At 42.2% G+C, this 18,013-nt stretch overlaps 1 protein-coding gene across 1 annotated transcript in view; it reads left to right on the top strand.

The window, feature by feature from the left end:
* The window catches only part of PUDP (pseudouridine 5'-phosphatase), a 131,959-nt gene extending 119,982 nt beyond the window's left edge, over nucleotides 1–11,977 (top strand). The window contains exon 4 of the mRNA XM_068532750.1: nucleotides 11,126–11,977. Within this exon, the coding sequence (XP_068388851.1) occupies nucleotides 11,126–11,206 (81 nt within the window). The 3' untranslated portion in view covers nucleotides 11,207–11,977. The remainder of the gene's footprint in view (nucleotides 1–11,125) is intronic.
* The last annotated feature ends 6,036 nt before the right edge of the window (nucleotides 11,978–18,013 follow it).

Here is an 18,013-nt window from a genome sequence, read left to right as displayed (position 1 = left end):
GCTTTTCTCTCTTCTGCTTTGCTGCCAAAGCCATCGGGCTTAGGTTTGTGGGAGTGCCTACAATATCATGAGTCCCTTACCCTTTCAACATCATGCTTCTGCAGTACACGGCTTGCTGGTACTCTTGTGCTCAAGGAAAGTATTTTTCTCTACGATTCCCACAGATGGAGTTGCATTTTGGCTCTTATTATCCAGCTGGCCACCCAAACCCAAATCACTTGCACTTGAATTTTGGTCTGTCTTAAAGAATTTTTTCTTGCCTACCCTGAAGTTAAGTGTCTTTTTTGTGACCGCCAAAATCAGCTGCTTAAATAACCTTCCTCAGACCATTATTTTCACCATGTATTTGATATATTTTTAAGAAATCATTTAAAATAGAAAAAAAAAAAGTGAGTGACAAAGTAAAAATATTCTGCTATAGTATATCATCTTCTGCAAAGAGAGGAATTTGAAACTGTGGTAAACATAAAGAAAGGACATCTATGTGAAAGAAAAAAAGATGTTCATCACCAGGAACATGAAGTCTTCAGCGTGCCCTGAATTTACCTAAATGTCATATTTGTGCTAATGACATACATTATATTTTATTTTTACTTGGAGGTAAGACAGAAGTTTGGGTCCCTGCCAACAAGTTGTTGAGTGCGAGGGTGATGCTGTATATCTCCACGGACACAACTGCAGTTACATCAGATGTACTTTTCTACTCAGCTGATGCTCAAGTTCAAAACAGAGGCAGGAGGGGTGTAGTAGAAAGAACATGAGACTGGATCTCAGGAAAATGAGCTGTACTGCTCACCAGCTGTGAGAACTTACATGTGTCTCGCAGCATCTTGGCCTCTGTTCCTCAACCTGTAAAGTAAAGGAGCGGGAGTTGACAGATTCTAAGATTACTTCCTGTTCCCGAGTTCTCTGATATTATTTATCTACAGGACGATGGAAGAGAATGCCAAAAATATGAAGCAAGGTATAACCAAGCTGAGTCTATTCGTGGCCCAGCAGGTATCTCTGGGTTTGTAAAAATAAACAGGAGGACATGAAGGAAAGGCCTCCATGGAAAGTGAAACAAAGAAGATTAAAAGTCCTTCCTAGAACCTGACCAAACTACACTCATTATGTCAAATGCACTTGTTCATATTCAGATGGAGTCGATTTGAAGTAGACCTGATAGCAGCTCATTTTGAAAATGGAGGGGAATAACAGCCATATAGAATGATGTCAGTCATCCTAATAGTGTCAGTTTTGTATACAAAAGTAAATGTGACCAAATTTATATTGCTCCTTCCACCCCAAGGACTTGTATGAAATGAGCAGATCACAAGACCTTTTCTCTAATTGGGCTGATTCAACCAACATACGCAAAATGGACCAATACTGATGGAGTTGGCAGTCTAGTAGGGGAAATGGACCACACAGTAAAATATTAAAAACATAGAACTTCCCTGGTGGTGCAGTGGTTAAGAATCCGCCTGCCAATGCAGGGGACACGGGTTCGATCCCTGATCTGGGAAGATCCCACATGCCGCGGAGCAACTAAGCCCGTGCGTCACAACTACTGAGCCTACACTCTAGAGCCCACACGCCACAACTACTGAAGCCCAGGTGCCTAGAGCCCGTGCTCTGCAACAAGAGAAGCCACTGCAATGAGAAGCCCGTGCACCGCAACGAAGAGTAGCCCCTGCTCGCCACAACTAGAGAAAAGCCCGTGCGCAGTATCGAAGACCCAACGCAGCCAAAATAAAATGAAATATTAAAAACATATAAGAAATCCATATGAAATTGTACAGCAGTTACAATAGGGAGAACAAGCATGTTATATTCATTTTATCCTTCACAATTTTAGAAACAAACAAAAATAAGTTTTCCATTGATAAGCCTAGTTATTGATATTTCTCCTTTCCTGACTAAAGGAATGGAAAACAATGAAGAGAAAGAAAAGATTAAAATTAAATCCCATCTTTGATGAGGTGAATAACCACACAGATGCTGAACCACAGTATATGAAGAAACGCTGCCAATTAAAGTAAAACTTGGGCAGTGTGAAGGGAACATACTGAGGGAGAGGGAACACCTCCAATATATTCTTCAGCATAGGTGGTAAAGCCCCAAAGGCAGAACCTTGCTTGAAAAGGCAAAGTGGGGACCAAAGGGCAGGATGCAGAAAAGAAGCAGGATCAGTCAGGGAAACATTCAGATGCAGCACCTTTGTGAGGTGCAGGCTACACACAGGTCATGATGGAGGAGAATTTACCGATGGTAACGACCCTGCAATGCTGATCTTGGTGAGCAGAAAGGGTGATTGTTTTCACCCTTCCCAAAAAAAGTGCTGGATTTTTGAGGCAGGGAGACCCCTGCTAACTGTGAGCAGGGACGTATTATAATGCAAAGTGCTGACAGGAGAAAATGCTAGGAGACAACAGACACTGACAGAGAGTGTGCAAGGTAGGCATAATTGGTACTCTCACGAACAGAAGGGGAAATACAGCAGGAAAAAATGAAGATAATGCAAAAGAAGATTTGACAGGAATAACATGAGGGTCACATAACCAGGGAGGAATCCACAGTCTTTTCATGGACTTACAGGGATGTTATGGGGAAGTCTCAGTTTCAGAGACAGATGTGGCTTTCTTTAAAAAAATAAAAGTTTAAGATGACAATCAAAAAGAACTCATTTATTTATGTGTGGAGGAAGAACAGAGAATGGACAGGCATTTCTCAAAAATGAGAACATGACAGTACAATGGCAAATAATCGTAGCGAATACAAGTAGGCTGGCATTTCAAAAGAACTCAGGAAGAAGCCCTCTAACTGAACTTAGACATCAGGAGAACATGGACTTAATATGACAGGAGGGGCATATAGGCAACTAAGGAATATAAAAGTTTTGCAGAAATTTTCAAGAGAAGTATTAGGAAGTCTTAAGCGAAGAATGAGGTAAGGCATCTCAAAATATGAAAAGTAACAAAAGGGCCTTTGAGTTAATATTATAGTCAGAACTCAAGAGAGAAGACCTTACCTGTGTCCTTTCGGATTTGCTAGCCAAATATGGGAGGCCTTCACAGGTTCTTCTCAGGGCTAGCTGAGTGTTACTCTCTAGCCATTCCCCCCACACCCCCCATCCCAGGGCTCAGGAAATTAGAGTTCTTATTTATTCTTTATAGCTGCCAGTGTCCTTCCTATCTCTTGATGTTTCTCTTGCTTTTTTTGTCCCCAAAACTAAGCCATGGTTTGACAGTCATTCCTGAGTGCCAATTCCATGATACTCCTGGAAAAAAGGAATATACACTCATTAGTTATCTAAGGGCTTAAGTGGTAATCTGTAAGGGGGAAATATATAGGCGATAACAAACTTGAGAAATCAAAAATCTCTCCATCCCATGGCATCTAACTACTTCTCTGTTGCTTTGGAGCACTTCACATCTGTCTGCCTTCCGCAAACATTTGTCTTTCTTTAGGTGAATCTGACATTGTCTTTAATCCTTTTATGAAATAGAGATCAAGGGGTATGAGAAATAAATAATGGATTTTACTGACTTTTTCCTTCAGAAAAGCCACTAATTCCCAAAGTAGAACAATAGGTGAGAACTAGCTCCACTCAGGTAACTGCTTGTCTCAAGTAGGTAATGGAAGCTTTGGGGACCCACCTAGCTTAGTAGGTGTCCTGTGCACACCAGGTTTGCCTTGGATCCTTGCTTCTAAAACTATGTGATGGCCGTAGTCGTTTCACAACTCACCAGAATTAACTTGAATAACAAAATAGTCTCAATTTAAAATATTTCCTCTCATAATTCTTCTTCCTAATTGTTTGGCATCCTCTGCCTTCTCTCTCTCTCTTTTTTAAAAAATATTTATTTATTTATTTATTTATTTGGCTGTGTCGGGCCTTAGTTGTGGCACGCGGCCTTCTCTCTAGTTGTGGTGCATGGGCTCCAGGGTGCATGGGCTCAGTAGTAGCAGCACATGGGCTTAGTTGCCCCATGGCATGTGGGATCTTAGTGCCCTGACCAGGGCTCAAACCTGCATTCCCTGCCTTGGAAGGTGGATTCTTAACCACTGGACCACCAGGGAAATCCCTGCCTTCTCTTATTTTTAAGTACTAACCTCCTCTGTTCAATAAATAAATAGGAAGCAAGCAATTACAGGCAGACCTCATATTATTGCACTTCACAGATATTGCGCTTTTTACAAATTTTGAAGATTTGTGACAGTGCTGCATTGAGCAAGTCTATTGGCACCATTTTTCCATCAGCATTTGCTCACTTCGACTCTCTGTGTTCCATTTTGGTAATTCTTGCAACATGTTAAACTCTCCACCAGCAAAAAGAATACAACTCAGTGAAGGCTCAAATGAGGGTTAGCATTTTCTAGTAATAAAGTATTTTTATTTTTATTTCATTTTATTTTTCAAAATGTATTTATTTATTTATTTGGATGCATCGGGTCTTAGTTATGGCACACAGGATCTTCACTGCGGCATGTGGGATCTTTCATTGCGGTGCATGGGCTTCTCTCTAGTTGTGGTGTGTGGGTTTTCTCTTCTCAAGTTGTGCACGGGCTCCAGAGTGCGTGGGCTCTGTAGTTCATGGCACTCGGGCTCTCTAGTTGAGGCATGCGGGCTCAGTAGTTGTGGCACCTGGGCTTAGTTGCCCCGCGGCATGTGAGATCTTAGTTCCCCGACCAGAGATCAAACCACATCCCCTGCATTGGAAGGTGGATTCTTTAACACTGGACCACCAGGGAAGTCCCAATAAAGTATTTTTAAATTGGCATATGTACATTGTTTTTTAGACATAATGCTATTGCACAGTTAATAGACTACAGTGTAGTGTAAACATAACTTTTACATGCACTGGGAAACAAAAAATCTGTCTTAGTTTCTTAATGCGATATTTACTTTATTATGGTGGTCTGGAATTGAGCCTGCAACATCTCTGAGGTATGTCTGTGTTAGCAGAAAACCCCAGAATGGGATGACTTGGATATCTTGTGCTGGGAAGGTATATGTATTTGTTCATAGCTGTAGTTTTTATATGTTCTTTAGGGCAATGGTCCCCAACCTTTTTGGCACCAGGGACCGGTTTCATGGAAGATAACTTTTCCACGGACCAGGGGTGGGGCGGGATGGTTCAGGCGGTAATGCAAGCGATGGTTCAGGTGGTAATGGGGGTGATGGGGAGCAACGGGGAGCGGCAGATGAAGCTTCACTCGCTCGCCCACTGCTCACCTCCTGCCGTGCGGCCCGGTTCCTAACAGGCCATGGACCACTACCGGTCTGCGGCCCGGGGTTGTGGACCCCTGCTTCAGAGTACTTGTCATATATAATACCTTCGGCTGGCCAAATTGATTGTAAGATGAAAATAGCTACCAATAATCATGGTCTACCATAATCATTATATCAAGGCGTTTCACAGACAGTATTTTTTATTTTTTATTTTTTATTTCTTTAACATCTTTATTGTTGTATAATTCCTTCACAATGCTGTGTTAGCTTCTGCTATATAAACAGACAGTATTTTAAATTCCAGGTGTACCATCACCTAAATAGTGTTAAGAACCATTGACTAGTTTTTTCACAAGGGGGAGTATCTCTTGGACTTTCATTTTTGCTTCCTCTTCTCTGACTTTGAGAAGTCAGGTAATTAACAGGTAATTGTGAAATTAACATTTAGAAGAACCTTAAAATCCTAAGACCACAAGGAGGTTATAAGGGAAACCTAGTTATGGAGGAGAGATTTTCTAGCCTGGATAAGCTGCTTCTCAAAAGAGCTTACACATTGTCCGGACTAATCATCACTGGCAATGTTGAGAAATCATTATAAGACAGCAGAGGTTTCCATCCCCAAGACTGAAAGTGAACACATGTTCTGATTTTTCAAAGACCAAGGAGAAGATGAATTGCACAAATGTGTGACCAAGAAAGATGGGGTGGCTGACAATATAAAATACCAGGAAGAAGTCAAGCGGGGACAGTTGAGAAGAGGAGGCTGGAGCTGGTGATTAGAACTCGCTTGAGATCGCTGAGGAAGCCAAAGCTCTGAGGGAACATGAGCTTAATGTCCTCCCTGAGGGTCATTTGGAGATGGAGTATTTAAAAAGGCGGTTGGTGAGCACTTAACTAAGAAAGTGGAGGTCACTGTGAGTCAGGGTGGGCTCATCATTAACAGGTCCTGCCAGACAAGACTCATTTCACTGGACTAATAAATACAAGAAATGCAGTTGACTTGAAGGACACGATCTCCATCTGAGCAGGATTTTGACAGTGTTTTCAGTCCTAGCCTTGAGGACTGGGATCAACCAAGATCAACTTAACATGATTGAAGTTGATGATTAAGGGATGGATGTCCAGCTGGAGTATGTTTCTCATAGTATGTTTCTCTCTGGCTCTCCTGTTGGCCCTCTCCTGTTGACCATTTCAACTGGGGAGACTTGGACAAAGGAAAGGGATAGCCTGCTGATCAGGGGTGCAAAGTAGTGATGAGCCAATACGTTGAATGACAACACAGCTGAGACCAAAAGAAACCAGGAATGAAAAAGGGAAAAGAAGAAACAAGGTCCAGAGGAGACTTGCTGGCCTGGATCAATGGAATGAATCTAGCAAGATGGAGACCGATAGCAGCAAAGTGCCACGTTTTGCTCAAATACACCAGCCACTCAAGTACCAGCTTGCGGGGCCAGGGCTGATCGATGGTAAAAACAAAAATAACCAGACATTGTAATTGACGGCCGTGGCAATATGAGCCTTCAGCATAATCAGTCTAACCAAAACCAACCAAGCAAACAAAAACACACACAAAACCTCACATAATCTCACACCTCACACAACTACAATGTAAATGAATGTTGATGTTGAACATGACAGAAATGGAAATAACCTTACTTTGGACCTCATTTTGTGATTGCATTCATTATAATAACAGAGAGGACGGTAACTACTTAAAATAGTCTTTCATATTTATATATGCACATGCTCAGTTAAGAGCAAAATTTGGTAAACCATGTAACTTTGGGTTTGGAAAAAACCAATTGCTGGAGTGTGAGTGACATCAGAAACTCTGCTGAACAGAACACACCTTCAGAGTTGTGGAGGTTTGTCCCGAGCATCCAGTATGTAACATGTTTTCAGAGAAAGACCACTATGGTAGTTAGGAACCAAAAAATGAACGTGTAAGTGGGAGAAAAGGAAAAGAGGACAAATCACTAGGAACTGGTGGAGATAAGGAGGGGGGTGAGGAGGAGAGACACAGCAGGCTAGAGGGATACACCTGTACTTGATGAGTCATATTCCTGGGTGACTGTTCGGTGTTTCTGTGCTGAGACTTCTGAGTACAGCTAGCGATGACTCGCATGCTATAGGCACTGTGCTTGATCTCAGAAAGAACCTGCATCATCGCACACTGTACTTTCCCTCTGTGACATTTAACACAACAGTAACTAAATAACTATGTGAGCACTTAATCTCTCTGCCCATCTAGATGCTAAGTTAAGTCCATGGGAACAAGCACTGTGTTAGTCTCTGTCATCCCTGTATTCTTAATGCCTAGTGTACAGCCATAATGAGCATGTACTAAGCACTCTATCAACATACTTGAATGAATTTTTTTTAACATTGCTCAGCAATTCAATAACTGCCCAATATTGTGGAAATTTTTAAAACAGAAAATACAATGAAAAGAAATCATGCGTTTCATGTTAGTGAAAGGACATTGCAGCCTGCAAATGAAAGATACGTATCTCAATACAATATAAAGAATAATTTTGACAATTGAACACAGTTCATAAAGCAGATTATCAGATAAATCTCATCACGCTCATAGGACATGTCACATTCTCTCCCCATAATGCATTAAGTTAGAAATCAGGAACAAAGAGATAAATAGAAAATCTCCATATAGAAATTTTAAAGCACACACTTAAAAAAAAAAACAACAACTGTGTGGGTCAAAAAAGAAGTCATAAAGGAAACTGAAAATATAGATAAACAATAATAACACTATATACTTTTTAAAGGGGAATGCAATAAAGCAGTATTGAGAGGGAAATTTAAAGCCTTAAATGTTTATATGAGGACAGAAATAGGATGGAAATCAATGAGTTGAGCATCTAGCGCAGGGAGTTAGGAAAAGAACAACAGATAAAACTTCCGCAAGTCAGAAAGAATAAATTAGTAAGACTGGAAAACTTCTGGCAAGACTGAATAGGAGAGAGACAGGGGAGAGGGAAGGAAAGGGAAGAGAAGGGAAGAGTGGGAGAGGGGAGGGGAGGGGAGGAGAGGAAAAGAGAAGGTGGTGGGGGGAGAGAACAAATATAAACTATTTTTTTAAAGTATAGATGCTTCTGAGGTCAAGAAGATAATAAAATGATAGCATTTTCAGCTTTATAGCAATAAAGTTGAAAACTTAAACGTTCAAAATTCTAGAAAAATGTAACTGACTCAAGAAGAAATAAACTATAAAAACTGAGTTAGTCGTAAAAACAACAACAACAACAAAAACAAACAAACGATAACTTTCCCCAGAGAAAATCCTGTGCCCTATGGTTTTATGTGTTAAATCTCACAGTCAACAAGTAATTCCAAACTATTACAACTCTTCCAGAGAACAAAGAAAACAAACTTAACTCATTTTTTTGAGACTGCCTAACTTTAATAACTAAATTATCCAAGGAGAATAAATCCTATTAAATATAGTGACAGACACCTTAAACAGAATATTAACAATCTAGCAAGCTATAAAGAATAATAATCATGAAAAAAATGGATTTATCCTAGTAATACAAACCTGTATCAACATTAGAAAGATCAATCTATTAATTACCAGGGAAAAACCTGTATGATCGTCTTAACTGATGAAGAAAAATCATTTGATCGAGTCAATATCTCTTCCTGACTTATTAAAAAAAAAAGATCCTTAGCAATTAGGGATAGAAAATAACTTTCCTACACTGACAAATAATATCTATCAAAAACAAAACAAAACAAAACTGAGTTGAAACTCAGTATTATATTTGATAGTGAAAAGGTAAAAGTATTCCTGTTTAAGATCAGGAGTAAGAATGCTATTACAGCCCCCATTCAGCTTTGTGTTGGCAGTACTAAAGGACAGCTCAATGATATAAGAAAAAATAAAATGAAATGTACAAATATTATAAAGGAAGAGGCTGTTATCCTTCAGAGCTTATTCATTGTCTACCTTGAAAACCTCAGATCTCAGAGGATATTTAGATAAATTGTTAGAATCGATGAGGGTTTATCAAGGTTGCTGGATACAACATAAATATTCACTATCACTTGTATATCTATATGCTGGCAATTATTAGAGCACACGCTTTTAGGAAATATCTTTTGCAGAAGTCCCCAAAATATAAAGGGTTAGTAATGAATAGAAAAAAAAATTGGTGAAAAGACTGTATGGGGAAATTTTAAAAGTATATTGAAAAACAATAAACAAGATAAAAATAAATGAAGAGTTATAACAGTGATACCAATGTTACAAGATGTGCCTTTCACCCTGAAACCATTAGTGAGGACCAGCCTGAACTGTTGGGGTCCAGCCTTTAGTTAGTCCTGGACTTGCAGTCACTCCTGGTTCTCAGCAGGGATGGAGCATCAATTTCCATCACTAACCTCAGAATTCATGGATATTACTCATCTGGAGACGCTTGAATCTGTCTACGAGAAGGGTGACAGAGCAGGAGACCAGATGCTGTGTTCCATCTTTCAATACAGTGGTTCTAGGAGCATGTACATTTAAAAACACATTTAAAACATTTCTATACAGGCACTGCTGCAGGATCACAGCTGCGCAACCAATTGTTTTACACCAAGGAATATCTCACCCACGATGAATTCAGCGACCTTATTTTTCGTTTGTGCATATCTCCCCCCTTCGTATTTCATTCCTTAAATATGCCATTTGTGCCTATAAAGCGATGCCCATGACAGTGAGATGCCACTGTCTTTATCTCCAAAGTGGTGACAGCTAATTGATCACTTTCATTTTTACCTGCAAGGAGTTTGTGGAACAAACTTACAGTCTAGAACCCTGTCATTAACAATTCCCTCTCATCTCTTCATCAGTATGTCTAGAACAGGCTGAGTCATGGAGAACATATTTTTGTTAGTGTTATCTAGATCAGGGATGGGGAGGGCAGTGACCATGACTGAAGAACTAAACAAAATAAAAAATGGCACTTTCCAGAAATCCTGCATTGTATGTATTTTGAAATATTTTAATCACAGTGTATTGATTGGTACGGTCAAATTGTACCAATTGCCTGCTGATTTAGCTGCAAGAAGACATACTTTGGAAGATAACAGTATTATATAAAAAACATTAAATTATTGCATTATATTTTATATATTATAACATTGTTACAACATTTTATAACGGTAAATGTTAAATAACTTAGTATTAAGCTAGAAGCAACTCTCAGCCATGAGTCTTGAGTCTTTGTTTCATGTCTAATGATACTTATCCTCTGCCTGTTCCTTGATATGTGATCCTGGCAGTGTCTGCAATGAGCTGGTCCAGAGCTTTAGCAAGCAATCATATTTAGCGTTACTCTGAGGTGCAATCCTGGACATCTAAAGTTCAGAGGTCATGAGGCTGGCGGATGGACTTGGGAAAGGATTGAATGCAGGCTGCTTTATCAAGAGACAGGAAACCAAAGTTGTGGAATACAGTTCACATTTTCAGCTGTATCAAAAGCCTTACCTTTTTGCTTCAGGTAGCTTCATAGTACTGTCATGACTTACCATCCCAATCTGTAAAAATATTCCTTGGCTCAGATGGCCCAGAATTGATTCTTGAAAGTTTTTTTTTTTCCCTTTGGTTTTGTTATGTCTTCTTTGTTGTTGTTTTTAATCTGGGAGGATCACTGTCATTTTGTTCCTTTGTTAGATAATCTGCCTTTGATCAAACATCATTACCAACATTTGACCTAAATGGAGTCAATTATTGCTATTTTCTCATTCTTTAGTGGTAAATTCGATCTGGACAAGTTTATTAAAAGCAAACTAAAACTAAAATTAAACTTAAGGTTACTTTCTTTATTCCAGTAATTTAAATAACACAGAGTAAAACAGATACGTTTCCATTGTTGATTCTGGTTCTTTTCCCTTTTCTTTCAGAAAGAACTTTATACGATATTGCCCACTGAAGATGGAATTCAGCATGAAGACCATCTTGGGCTCCATCAAAGAGATCACTGAAAAGCCAAAGGGCCTCTAGGATGTCACACCTCATGATGTACAGAGGACCGCAGTGCACTCTACAGAATTGGGCTTGAGAAATAAAGAAGGCGGACAGAGTTTCCTCTCTTACTGGAATCTTCTGGAAACCATAGCCATGGGATATTCCTGAATGCCTCACATCCTTTAAGCAATGTTTAATGGCCACCTGTTGCATGAGGGCTCATCAGGGGAAAGGGCCATTTCACGACAACCTAGTACCCTGGCCCTAAACTTTGGTGTCCAGGCTAGTGGGGCTGGGCCATGTGGAAAATTTGTCTTGCCAGGACAGGAGGTCTCGAGGGCCTGGAATCCAAGAATTTCCAGGAGGTCCTTCTCCATATTCCTGCCAAGTCCGTGGCCACCACACTGCAAAATGGCAGAGCCCAGGTTCATATTCTCCATACAGATCCCATGCCTTTTTCACTGTGCTGACTCTCTTTGCCGTGGTGGGGCTTTTTATGGCCTGGCAGGGTAAGGGCCTCAGCATTCTAGCCCCAGGTGATGGAGAGTCTACCTGCCTTTGGTTCCTCGAATCACTGACCTGGGAGCCCCATCACGTGGGGCCCCAAGCAGAGGCCCCAGGTAGCCACCTCTGGGATGTCATAGCTTAGGTGCTGCTGAGAGTTTGTCAATACTTGTATCTCCCCTTGCCTTAATGATCAATGTGTCCAAAGTCACAAACTCAAACCACAGCGCATGGAAATAATGACTTATCCTATGACTGCCATAAACGCACTCCAGTGTCTCAAATGTGTTCCATCGATCATTCTTTAAGGTACAAAAGATGTGTGCCAACATAGAAACAGTCTCTATTCTGGGGAAGAAACTCCATGAATGTGTGTACTGTTGACTCTCAGTCAAAGATGCCATTTTCCTATTTGCGGGGCATCGATGTTTTGCACCAAGCCCTCTCTGCTTAGATAATTGCACTTGACACTTTGGTGTCTACATTCTGAAGGCTTGATGCTGAAGTTTCTACTGCCCTTCCACAAGGAGGACAGCCTGTGGTCCCCACAATGAGATCTGGTTCTTTCTGCTCATTCGTGGAGTGACTTGGAGAGCAGGGAGCTGATTTGCAGAAGGACCACTTGGTAGACAGGTAAGAAACTCCTCGTTTATTTAAATGTAAGCTTAACCGTGGTAAAGATGGAAAAGCCTCTGGAAAGATTTCTTTTACAGAGCACATTTCTGTTGCCTAGGATATGAATCCTTAAAGTCTGTCTGAGTAGTCGGAATTTACAAACAGGAATCTTCCCTGTTTCGCATGGTTCCGTGCTGGTGCGTGTTTGAAATGCCCTTTGAGTTGCTAATTATTTTGTTTGTATTCTGTGCTCAAACAATCACATGGGAGGGTTTTCACCTTGGTATTTTGGCTCCTAGAATGGTAGGTACACGAAAAGCTTTGATTCTCATCCAAGAGGTATCATGTGGGAGTGAAATCTCCAAAGAAGCAGTGGTAGGATGCCCCTTTGATGCTGTATTGTTTTTTTAATGGAACCCACATTCAGAATTCCCCAAGGAAGTAGCTGAGACAGTGATGCTGAACTTTACTTCAAAAGGGCTGTTCTCAAGTCTCCTTGAGCATGTTAATGTCCAGAATTATATAGGAGCTGCTTTGTAAAGCTCCAGGAGCACCACCTATGTTAATGGATCCACCAAGTGGCCCCATGAACTTGGACCACCATCTTGTTGGTGGTGCAGCCTTGACCCTAGGGGTGCAAGACTGGGGCTGCATCTAGAAGTTTCTGTGACGTCCATTGACCCCACCCATCATAAAAATCATTCTCTCTTTTCCTCTAGTCTTACTTTATGGATAAAAGCTTGGCTTGTTAAGTGAGTACGTCTAAATTAGACCCTGAAATTCTGAGTTTGGAGCCACCAAGAGAGCAATGGTTATTCTCTTCTTTGAAAACAAGAATAATTATTGTCTGGGGAAGTTTCATTTTAGAAGGTGAATGCAAAGAGGCCCAGCACATACGGCCCAATAGGAGAAGCCCAGTCTATTCTGCATGCTGGATATATTCTTTCCACTCTCAAATGCAGTGTCAGCCCATCTACTGTGCACTGCCCACTCCCCTACCCATGGGGACCCTACAATGATATTTTCTGCCAAAAAGGAAATATTTATTTTAAGAGGCCCTTTGCAGGCCCCTTCTTGCATTCTGCAGTGTTCCACAGCACTAAGCAAGTACTGTATCAACTTCTAGCTTTAAGTAGCAGCGTACCTTCCAAAACCTGGTTTTACAGTATGGCTAAAGCTTGGGTGAATGGCACCTCATCGCTGAGCTAAGTCAGAATCTGTTGTCTAGAGCTACGGGTGTTTAGTAGAAAACTTATAAAATGATATATTTTTTTTCCGTTCAGATTTGCTTAAACAGGTGAAAGTACTCTGTGCTTAGAAACTATGATTGTACCTTTCATGTTATCAGATGCAGTAGATTGTGTGCCTTAGTTGTGATTAGGGTTTAGAGGCTAATTAGCTTTTGCCAAGATATCTGTTCCAAAGAGCTGGGAGATCTGCCTTTGTTCCTAGGATGCGCCTCCCGTGGGGACATTCTTTCATACCCCCTTGGTTGCTCACTATGGTAGAGTCACCCTTGATACAGCTGCCAAGAGACAGTGACCCCTGTGGGCTTGGGGGAGGTGGAACGCCAGGCCATCTGTGGACCATGAGGTGCAACGCCCACGTCCACTTCAAGAGCAGATGCCTTCAGGGGAGTTTCTGTGGGTGGCTGGCTGGTTGGTAATCGGGTAACTCAGCCTCGTGTGACTTTGGAGGCGTCCACACCCTCCGTGTCCACATGGACTCCCCTGCCTCCGTTTCACAGACGCTTTGGGGACCAGGCTGTCTATTGGAGCCCTGCCGGGGGTTGAAGAAACGTAGTCAGTGTACAGGGCAATGTCCCCGGGGGGCTGCTGGTCTCAGTAGATCCTGGGAGTGAGTCAACAGCGTCAGCCAGCACGGGGATGCATGAGCACAATTTTGGTGATGATGAAAGATAGTCTTTGGCACATAAGTCATGACGGAGGGAGACAGGCGAGTGACAACAGCATTTTGGGGGTGGGACCCTGGCAGCAATATCTGTAAAGCTCCCCGGGTGGTTCCAACGTGCATCTGAGGCTGAGACCAGTGGACCAGGACTTCCTGAGAAGCCCCGGACAGCTGGGCCCATCTGGTCATCGCACCCGCCTGCGTCTCCTGAGCTCTGGCCCCACCGCCCTGGCTCCTGACCCAGCCTCTCGCTGCTCTCCCACCTCCAGGCCATTTACCTTTACACCGAGGACCTGTGCTCTCTCAGCCTGTTCACCCGCCGTCTCTTCCACCATCCGGCCCTTCCCTGAGGCCGCCGCTACCCTGCACTGCTCCCCACTGCGTGGCCGCTTATCTTTGCCCTGAGCACCTCTGGGGAATGGCACTCACTGAGCTCTGGCTCTTCTCACCCACAGGACCTTCTCCATCATTCCCCTCCAGCCACCTCCATGGCCATGCCTTGCATCTAAGTTTCATGCAGTGCCAAGACCCTCCTGAAATCCCAGATGCAAACCTCCCAGTCTCTAACTCACACTCCCTGTGGTATTCCCATAGGATGAATCCTGCCCTTCGGAGAGCTCTCCCCCTGGGCTTTCATGCCCTCTCACATCACACTGTTTTATCTTCTTAATCCTCTAGTTGTCCCTCACCTGTGTCCTTGGGGGTTTCGACCCTTGTGTCCACCCCCTAAACGTTGGTCTCATTTTCAACCGTCTTCTCAGGCAGCTTATTCAATCCGGGCTTCAAAAAGAGCAGTCTTGTTCTGTACATTCCCATAGCACCTTGTGCTGTGCTGAGACCCACCACAGAGCATTCACATTGTCTATTTACTTGTCGGTCTCCCAGCCTGAATTAGTCAAGTTCTCTAGAGAAACAGAACCAAGGGGATCTCTATAGATACAGATATATAGATCAGGGAATTTGTGTCTTATCTATCTATAGCTATCTATAGCTAAATCTGTCTCTTGCTATATAGAGAGATGGAGGCAGATTTTGATAGATAGATAGATAGATGGAGAGATTCAATAGAATTACAATTAGCTATTGTATAGATAAAGATCTATAGTAGTTACATATAGTTACATATAGTAGTTACATCTATAACTATAGATAGATGTATTTGTATGTATGTATCCATCTGGAGATTTAGTTTAAGGAATTGGCTCATGTGATTGTGGCAGCTGGCAGGTCTGATGTCTGCAGGGTGGGCCAGAAAGCTGGAAATTCAGGCGGAGATTCTATGTGGCAGCCTTGAGAGAGAATTGCTTCTTCTTTGGGAAACTTGCATCTTTGCTTTTAAGGCCCTCGCCTGATTAGATACGACCCACTCACCATCCCACCATCCCCTGCCCAACCACATTATGGAGGGTAATCTGCTTTACTCAGAGTCTACTAATTTCAATGTAATCACATCTAAAACAAACCACATGTGGACTAGCGTTTAAATGACGGGGCCCCATAGCCTCGTCAACTGATACATAAAACTAATGATCACATCACAACACCCGTCTCAAGTACTGAGAGCAAGCACCTTACCCAGCACCTTATGTGTAAATACTTTGTGTCTAACTCCTATATAACGGTAACAGTAACAGTGATCTGTACAGTTTACTGAGTTTATACTACGTACCAGGCTTTGTTCCTTGGCCTTTGCATGCGATATTATATTGAATCCTCACAACTATCTTTGAGGCAGGTAATTTTGCTTTATGTGAAGTGACTAAGTTCAAAAAATTCCAATTTATAAACCAAACGGATATAATCAGTGAGTGGCAGGGCTGGGCTTTGATCCTGGTCTCTTGGATTGTAGCTATAACCCCGATATTCTAGCACTTTCTACTCCTTCCCTCACCTACATTGTTACATAGGGTATAATCCTATGCTCAGATGGAAGAGAAATGTGTCTTTTCTGCATCTCTCGAATTGTTTCTGTAAATGAGTGTTTATGAACAACCTTTCTCCTCTCAAGTGTGTAAAAAAAAAAAAAAAAAAATTCCTGGGGTTGCATTAAGCCTCTTATAACCCAGAGTCTCTCTCTTGACCCCCAGCTGCCTCTTGTTTAAAAACAGTACTTGGAAGGAGATAAATCGATAGCTCTCTTGGCAGAGCCCTTACACGGGCATTAGGGTATTATTACCATAACATTATGCGTCAGGAAGCAGTTTTCCAAATGACACTTCAGTGACCCCAAAGAGCCTTAAATCAAAGAAGAGAGTCTTGGGTTGTGACCATTTAGTGCAAAAAACATGCATCGACTTCTGGTTTTTTAAATAATCAAGAAAACATCACACAGAGGACAAAGTCATTTAGCTTATGATTCTTTGGACTACTGTCTGGGTCCAAGTAGATGTCACTGTTTTCTTTTCATTGTTTCTTGTCAGTGCTTTCAGATCCAGGCCCTAAAATTGCATGGTATTACGAGGAAAAACAAAAACAAAAACAAAAATTTGCATGGCAGTTGGGAATTCTTGACTGGAATATTTGTAAAAGCGGGTTAAAAATGTCTTGGGGGAGGGGACCATGTCTTACTCAACATTGTAACCCTGGCTACTTGAACAGTGCCTCATTCTAAACACAGAGGAGCCCCAGACCCATCTCTTCAATTGAGTCATTGAATCCCCCAAAGTGGGGAATCAGGTCTTTGCATAACAAGTTGGTTTTCCTCTTTATCCAATAGCTTAGTTCTCCAGAAAACATATAGAATGTGCCTTTCTCATGCAGTTTCCAATACACTTTCCAGAAAATAAGATGTATGCTAATGCCATTTCAATTGAAAGAGGTTTTCACTAAGAGTATTACGGTCATTTGAGAAGAGTAACTTGCTCCTTATGTTGTGCAAAAGACTTTGTCTGAAGCACCTGCCTAGTCAGTAAAGCTGTCCGTTGCCTGTAATATAGATGTAGGTCCCCCGTCCACGTCCTAGAGCATGGTTCTCGGGAAAGTACCAGAGCAGGCACGCTAATGCCAGTCACGTATCCCTGCATGGTGGGAACAATTGTGTTTTCTTTGGAGGAAAATAGGACAGATGAAGAACCTGGCCAACCATCACCAAATACTCAATTCCTCCCTCATGCATGGAATCAGTTTCCAGGAGACTGAAGTGATGGCTGTAGAACCTGTTTCTTTCTTCAGAACAGCCCACAAAATGTCCAGCATGAAGGGATCAAAACCAGCCACCCAAATGACTTCCCTGAGGGAACATTTCCACGCACCATACGGGGGCTCCTGGCCCCTCCTCGCCCCGGTGTGGTGGAAGATCACTCCTCACCTCCAGCTCTGAGCAGGGAGGGAGTGTGCCCTGCCGAAGGAATTTGTCCTCACCTCCCAGACCACCCCGTCTCCCCTTCCAGCGGTCCGTGTGACGAAACAGATTCCCGCCACATCTCTCAGCGATGGCCAGGGTGCCACTGGCTACAAATGCACTGATAAACACTCACTGTTTCAAGAAAGTGCCAAATAAAAAGTAACTCAGCCAAAAAGGAGGAGTTCTGGGCACAGATCAGCTGGTGAAGGAGAAGAAAGGCCCAAGAGAAGAATCCAACTCACAGGGGACATGGTTCCCTACACGCCCTGCTCAGGGGGGATGCGAGAGCCCAGGGTGTGTCCTCTGTGATCCATTGTGGTTACAGGTGGCCACAGTGCTCATTACACACTGTCAGCCCTGTCACTACCAGAAAGCACCCTTGCCTTCTTCCAAAAGCTCCACGTTAAACAACTTGTGCAAGCATTACTATGTTTTGAGAATCTGTTTACTG

Source organism: Eschrichtius robustus, chromosome X (assembly GCF_028021215.1).
Source record: "Eschrichtius robustus isolate mEscRob2 chromosome X, mEscRob2.pri, whole genome shotgun sequence".
Lineage (NCBI taxonomy): Eukaryota > Metazoa > Chordata > Mammalia > Artiodactyla > Eschrichtiidae > Eschrichtius > Eschrichtius robustus.
Note: the sequence above shows the minus strand (reverse complement) of the source record. Positions and strands in the feature narration are given on the sequence as shown.